This window comes from Atta cephalotes (assembly GCF_000143395.1).
Source record: "Atta cephalotes unplaced genomic scaffold scaffold00023, whole genome shotgun sequence".
NCBI lineage: Eukaryota > Metazoa > Arthropoda > Insecta > Hymenoptera > Formicidae > Atta > Atta cephalotes.
Window position 1 is genome coordinate 1,590,841 of NW_012130087.1, and position 8,044 is coordinate 1,598,884.

At 38.1% G+C, this 8,044-nt stretch overlaps 1 protein-coding gene across 1 annotated transcript in view; it reads left to right on the forward strand.

Moving 5' to 3' along the window:
- LOC105619854 (protein pangolin, isoforms A/H/I/S-like) overlaps nt 1-8,044 on the forward strand; it is a 32,549-nt gene that overhangs the window by 10,202 nt on the left and 14,303 nt on the right. Inside the window, exons 3-5 of the mRNA XM_012201372.1 lie at nt 2,676-2,763; nt 4,740-4,832; nt 4,942-5,079. Coding sequence (XP_012056762.1) covers nt 2,676-2,763; nt 4,740-4,832; nt 4,942-5,079 — 319 coding nt within the window. The remainder of the gene's footprint in view (nt 1-2,675; nt 2,764-4,739; nt 4,833-4,941; nt 5,080-8,044) is intronic.

The window sequence follows — 8,044 nt, forward strand, 5'->3', positions numbered from 1 at the left end:
ACGTACGACGACGTACGTACGACGTACGTACGTACGTACGTACGTAGAGTAGTACGAGTACGAGTAGACGAGAGAGAGAGAGAGAGAGAGAGAGAGAGAGAGAGAGAGAGAGAGAGAGAGAGAGAGAGAGAAAGAGAGAGAGAGAAGAGAGAAGAGAGACGTATTGGCCTCGTCAAGCGGTTTCAGGCTTGCCGATATTCCGGGCGCTTCTCGTCGACCCTTATGAAGCCAATTACACTTCGCCAAAGGCACCCCACTTATATCCGCGCCCAACATTTCCCGAGCTCTCTTGAAGCCGTGATCGGTTCCGCGGCACGTACTAGTTACATTAGATACCAATGTAAAAGCGATATACCTTGTCCATTATTCAACCTGTGATAGCTATGTACATCTAATTTTACAATTTGTTATCCGAGTGCTGTAACTTTAAACCTATCTTTGATTTGAGATATGTGTGCTTTTGCTAAAATTGCAAGTTTCATGTTTAACAGGAAAACTGTTCAAATAATTAAAATATTAGTAATAAACGTTTTATTATAAAGTATTAGTAATTAAAAATTTGTGGATTATTATTTTATTTTTAACAAAAAATAGAATTATTTAGCAATATCATTTATGCCTGTTTCTATCAATGTAAATTAACTTTATAAATAAATTAAATTATCTCGTAGGATTCTTATATAAAATAATATTCAAATGGCAGTAAGAATCAAACGCAGATAAAGGTGCGTAAATATAAATATATAATCGTTAAATCGTATTGTTAAACCTCACAGACGTTTGGGTTCCAATTCGGGCCATCCTCAGTATAAGGAGCTCCGCACAATAAAAGGAACAGGGAACAGAGAATAGAAAATTTCAACTTATCAGAAATCATGTATTTCTAAAGTACATAGTTCTGATAGGTCGAAATTCTTATTTTCTGTTCTCTGTTCCTTTTATTGTGCGGAGCTCCTAAAACAAAACTGTGATACAAACTTCTTATGAGCTTCCCTCACAAAACAGTCGTAAATCAATTGTTTATGTAACATCGCCCGATGTTCAATCACATACATCGTTCGACTGTGTGCAGAGAAATAAAATTAACTTTAATCTCGGGGTTCGATTTACTCATCTTTTTGAAATATAATAGTTCTAAGAAATAGAAGAGTAAATTGAACTGAGATTAAAGTTAATCTACATTAGTAGAACCGGATATTAATTTTTTGTGTTCAGAAACAATCAGATAAGCTTTTTCAACAAATTTCTGACGAACTATTCCATATACTCAATTCTCATACTCAATGTAACGTGGATTTGATCGATCGCAATTATTCAAAAATGGTATTGATATCGATATCGTTCATCGGCCTGGAATGAATTATACGGCATTAAATTTCAACAACGACTATTCTCTGGACGACGATCCCGATGGCGTGTGCATTCCCACTTCGTGTTGGGTGCTAGTTACAGAGGGTGCGGCCGTGCATGCTGATCAATGCTCGTTCTCTCGCTACGAAAGAGAGAAAGCTCGTCGCTTCGTATGTTTATATTACAAACTTACGATATTAAAAGCATAATTTTCTTATTCAATATTTCTTTGATCTCGTCTTGATACTGTTTATTCCGTACATATTAATTATTAACATGCGAATCGAAGTTCTCTTGGTGTATGCGTTTTGTATATCACATATCCAAAATTACAAATTTTTAATATCCATAATACAATAATAACATTACTAACTTATAATATTATGAAAAAATCGTTTTGGAATAATCGTACGCATATTATTCATATTTAATTTTACTTTTAATAAGAGATAAATGAAAAACTTTCAGCTTTTATAAATAGAATATAAATACATTTTACATACATACAAATACATTTAGACTTTTTTTAATAGATTAGAAATTTAAAAAATTAGAAAAATGCATCTGCAATAAAATTCGCTTGTGTTTGTCGCGACTACCCAAATATAGGAATTTCCGTACATACATTTGTTACCGATTCGGTCTTTCGTGATCTCACCGCGATTAAATGGAACGTCATCACTTAGTGACCGTAAAATTGGTCACGCTGCCAGCTAATGATAGAATTAAACGCGTTATGACACCGTTAATCACGGATATACGAGATGCACCCGATTGATTAATAGCGGATTTATTTTGTGTTCTAACGTTCGGCACATTAATTCACGAGAACTTCAATCTTGATTATCAAAAAAATAGAAAACACAAGATGAATGAAAGTGAAGGGACATGATGAAAAAAGTTCTAAGGATAAAAAATGAGTTATATTTGATGATCCTGCATACTCTTTAAATTTTTTGAAGTAAAATTTCATTCCAAAAGAGTTAAAATATTGTTGAATAACAGTAAATGAAAAATATGCATTCTTCAATAAGATTTTCTCTCTCTCTCTCTCTCTCTCCTTTTTTTTTGAGGAAGATACATTCTAAAGGAAAGAAATCTCACTCCAAGAAAAGAATGAAAATCTGCAACTCTTGTTCAAATCTGCAACTCTTATAAATAGTGATGGTATCTCTCTTTTATGGAGATTTCACTCCAAGAAATTTAGCAAGATGGAGAAAAAATGATATATAACTAGAAATATGTAGAGGAAACAATTTTTATTGAATTTGGATATTGAATTTAAAATAAAATGGTATTTCGATGAATTTATTATTTTGTTGTAGGTCTCACGAGAGCACCAATGTACCCCTTCTCAACGGGCCAGTATCCATATCCCATGCTTAGTCCAGAAATGACACAAGTCGCGTCCTGGTAAGTAGAAACATATTTATTATCATTTAAGAATAGAATTTTACGTCAAATATTGTTTATTTTTTATATTTATATAAATACATATAGTTTGATAAAAGCTTCAATTTAATGTGCAATACAATTACATCCATGTTATTCTACGATTGGTTGCATTACAATATAACGTAATATTATTTCAATTTTAATCAAACATATATTCAACTGTGTGTTGAGAGCGATATTCAATTTTGCGCTGTAAACGCACGCATCCATAGAACAAGAATCGTTTTACGTTCCCGCGTGTATACGTATACATACACGCGCGCGCGCGTGCATGCGTGCGTGCGTGTGTATATGCGTGCGTGCGCGCGCGCGCGTGTGTGTGTGTGTGTGTGTGTGTGTGTGTGTACATTATATTTTATATTAATTACACGTTAAATAATCGATTCGTGTTTCACAGTAACGCAAATGAAAAGTAATGGAGAGCATCGGATTTCGATCGCATGCCGAAGCGATTCTTGGCGATTTAAAATCCCGACATTCAACGTAGATCGTATATCGCGAATTGTGCACAAAGGCTACTAAATATTCATAAAAATATTCAGCAAAATACAAGGAAAACGTTATATATAGACGAGCCTTCTCAATAAATTTTTCGCTTTAAAGTAAATTCTTTTTTAATGTAAAGTATGCGAATTTGCATGATAAACGTCGTTATTATCAATGGTAGTTTCTATGCTTCAAAATATGTCCACTGATCTTGTTAATTTTCTCTCGTTAATAACGATTGTCGGAGTTTTGCGATATTTAAAGTCGACTTTTTATTAACAGTTTCTTCGTCTATTGTGGTATTTCTCACAATGTCAATTATAAAATTATCTATCTTTAAAATAAGATACGATGTGTTCACATTCCGGTTTTCTGAACAAATCTGGACATTGGATAAGTGTGGGCTGCTGGTCAGTCGTCCTCAGTTCCGGTCTATTACATCGGATACGGAACTTTGCCTTATCCTTGTAGTCCTCATAGACGTCACCCTCTTTTCGCAAGGAGACAAGTCCTTACGATCAGGTTTTCATTCCGCCGTTTCCCCTGCTCGTTATTTGCTTTACGCCCGATTTATCCCAAATTGCGATTTTCCACGGATGATTAGGTTTCTTCTTCTCAATTAGAAGGATCCACAATATCCTTATTCGGTCGACAACCTAGCGCGCGGAAAACTGGACGTCGACATCACAGCGTGCACAGAATTTAACTCACGCGGTTTTCAAGGGGTGGCGCCCATCCTTGAAAAGAGAAGAGTGTGAGAGGAGGCCACTTGCAATAATGAGAAAGCAGCGTTTTTATTACGCGAAGTGCATGGATCTGGTCTCTGTGTTCTTGACAACTTGGAAATGCGAACCAGGAGATACAAACTAATTACTTTTGCGAGAAACAGTTTGTTAATCTTAATTAATTAACTATATTGTTGGTCGCGCGATGCTATACAAATATATATTATTATAACATATTATACTTTACTCAATGAATTAGTTGTGATATCGTATTTGCGATATTACAAAATTATACATTTTATAAGAATAAGTTATTATCAATGACTAATCAGTTTAATTAGGAAAATAATTTTCAAATTTAAAGATACTTAAGTTACAATTAATTATTTTCATTTTATTCTTTTCTTTTTTAATTGTTAAAAATTAAATTTTTAAATATTTTGATTTTTTTTTCCATTGAATATATAATTTATCAGACTTTAAAATTTAATTTACGTAATTTTAAATAGCAATTCCCATATATATAATTTATTCAAAAATTTCATGCCAGATATGGCAAAACGGTCGATGTTATTATAAAATGAACAGATATATAAATGTATTAATTAATTTCCTAGAAAATTCCCCGCTAACGTTCAAATTTCGAGGAAATATATCACGGGAATTCTCATCCCGGAGACACATCTGGCAATGATAAAAACTTAATTAAATAAATATTTACAGGCACACACCGAGCATGTATCCCATCTCGCCGGCAAATGCGGGTTTCCGAAGTCCATATCCCACGATACCCATCACAAGTTCTAGTTTACCAAGGTCAGTGAAAAAATATTTGAAAATATCGTTAAAAATTGTTTTCGCCGCGCTTGTTTATTTATTATTTGAAATGTAACTTTCGAGATTAAACTGTGTCTTGATTTTTCAGTGATCTCTATCGGTTTTCACCGACGGGCCTTATGCCTCCGCATCCTGGTCTGAGTCCACACGCACATGCGCTAGCGTCACATGCGTTGGTATCCTCAGCGCCGAAGGCGGATCACTCCACCTTGGATCACAATCACAGGTTCGTTATGACTCTCAATTTCGTATCGCTGGCGACATCTGAACAGCTAGCAGCAAAGCCAGCATCGATTATTCCCGTTTTATTTCCCGATATCCTTTGTCCTTCCACTCGGCTCGATAAACTTTGCGAGATTTACCACGAAGTTCATCTCAACTTCGGCATCGCTGTTGATCGCAAAAGTATTGAAATATTTAAAGCAATGACTACAAGTGATCCAGTTTATGTTAACGCTCTAAATACGATCAATTATCATGATGACTATTATACGTTCGATGTACAAGAAAAAAAGAAAGAGGAAGAGACATGCCGCAAAAAGAGGTGTCATAATCTTTGAAACGATGCGGCTTTCAAACTTTCAAAGACAATTAATGAACTTGCCGACTTGCCGCTTGGAACAGTTTTATCTCTACCGGCGCTTGTAATATCGTTGATTAATTACTCTGCAGCGGGGTTATAATTAATTTATAATACGTCGCACGTCGTCTTTTACTTGCACACTAATAACGGCTATACGATTACTCATCTATGAGTTGATAAATCGAATGATACAGAAAAATTTATATGGAAAAAAAATTTTAGTTTCATCCGACGTTAAACAATATTCTAAAAAAATAATCACACATACTTCCATATATGTATTATTCATACATATTGGAATATATGTATATGAATACAAAAAATGAAATGAATCTACCAAGAGCTACTATGTGAAATACAATTTTCTTCATTAAAAAAATATTTACTCCAAGTATAATTAGAAGATCATCGTATTATAAAAACAACTAGAAATATATTATAATAATTGTATTATATCAACCCAAATAATCTACAATTTATCGAGCGATTAAGAAGAATACTATTAATAAACGAATCAATAGATAACTATATTATTAATTGGATGTTATCCATCATCGAGTGGTATTTTGTCACAAAAATATTCTGAATCACCCTGCAGATATTATGCATTGGAAAATTCTGATATTATCCATTCAGTAAAATTCTGCGAGAATCTTCCTAACCACCCCACGATTGTGTGCCGATGCAGCCGTATTCTATTAAGCGCTACGTGCTTGGTTGATGCTTTTGCTTGACGATCGATAATAATATCCGAATAGCGCTGACAGCTGCAAGACATGGGTCGTGTACCAACGCAGCGCGTCTGCTGATAAGGAAGCGTCGTGCCGAAGGTGAGGATAGTTGCGGCGCGAGGATCGTAGGGGGTAGCACGTCTCGACTACCCCGGAATGTTTGGCCAAACCCTTCGTCGCGTGCACTCTTCACTCTTTCGCTAGTTGAAAGAGCACGTATAACACTTATCGAATGATTCTCTCTACACAGCGTCTGCGCTTGCTACCCCGACGCTGCCGCCGCCACCGCCGCCAGTTATGTATTGATCATTACCTCTTAAACAGATTTCTAATTTACATTAGTATCCGAGCGATCGCTCGCCCTGTATCCGCGTACATACAAAGACGCAACGTGCACGCTTTGCGTCTTTTCTCTCTGTGTTTCTCTCTGCCTCCCTCCTTCTCTCTCTCTCTCTCTCTCTCTCTCTCTCTCTCTCTCTCACATACTCTACATATACATTGCGCGCAAGTGCGAGGCATCATGAAGGACCAGCTGACACATCCTCCTAATCCAGCGTCAGCGATGCATCCACAAAGATGGTAGCATCGTATTTTCATATTCTCATAAAACTCGTTACACGTTTACGTTTACATCCACATCAGCCTATTGTTGCTGCATCAGTGATACAAAGAGCTCTTGACTCTATTTAAAAGAACAGAAAGGATGCTTTCAATTTCAATCTTGGTGAATAAACCGTGAGAAATGCTGTGTTTTACAGAGACTTGTATCTAGTTGATTTCATTTGAGAATTACTCAATCGGTGAGTCTTAGCGTGAGTGCAAAAATTCAAAAAGTTACCGTCGATCGTTCAGTGATCACATACATGGAATCAGACGTACAAAGATGTTTCAATAGGAACGCTGATATCGAGAAGGGACAAAATTCCTTCGAGTAGAGCGCAATCGCACTCGTCGCAAGTGATCCATCCTGCTAGCTCGCCGTACTGCTGGCGAGTGGTAGCAAGATACCCAGGTTGATCGGTAGTCGACGGCAGCGCCGCGACAATTGGTCAGAAAAGGAAGAATCACAGAGGCACGTAGAAGAGGAAGGCCACAGAGAATGCGATATTCGCTGCGTCCCCCCCACCCGCTCCCAGAATTGTAGAACCGGCTGATGGTAGGGTTGTCTCTATCGCCGCGAGAGCCATGAATCGCGATGATGCCACCCATCTCGCGATGCCACCCTCGCGCAACCCCGCACTACCCGCCCTCCCCCCTCGCACAATTCCCCCGGCCACCCCCAGACTCGCCGATAATCAATCGTCGTAACACCGGTCGGTGGTGATTCCGCTGACGCCAGAAACGAGCGCGTTTGAGACGCGCGACGGAAGGTGGGAGAGAGATACAGGGTACCCGTGTGCGCGAAGGAAAATCCCGGCGTGAGGATACGCGAGGCACGCCAGAGACAAACGGAAATCGAGATTAGCGAAGAAGATAAGGTGTCAACGTGTATCAGGAAAGGATAGAGTTTTCGTGCGGGCGTTACGCGATAAACGTCACTGGAAATCGAGATAAGAGGGTGCGTTTTCGTGATACAACGAAATGAGCGCGCTATAGTCGCCGATGAGATAAACGGGGTATTTGGTAGGTATATAGAGCCAACCCTCTACTAGCGGCGGCTGGAGAAGCGGGGAGGGGGAGGAGGTAAAAAGAGAAAAGCAGAGAGAGAGAGAGAGAGAGAGAGAGAGAGAGAGAGAGAGAGAGAGAGAGAGAGAGAGGAGGAGGAGGAGGAGGAGGAGGAGGAGGAGAGAGAGAGAGAGAGAGAGAGAGAGAGAGAGAGAGGTAGGTAGGTACGGTACGTCCACCGGTACCGTCGGACGTACGTACGTACGACCGTA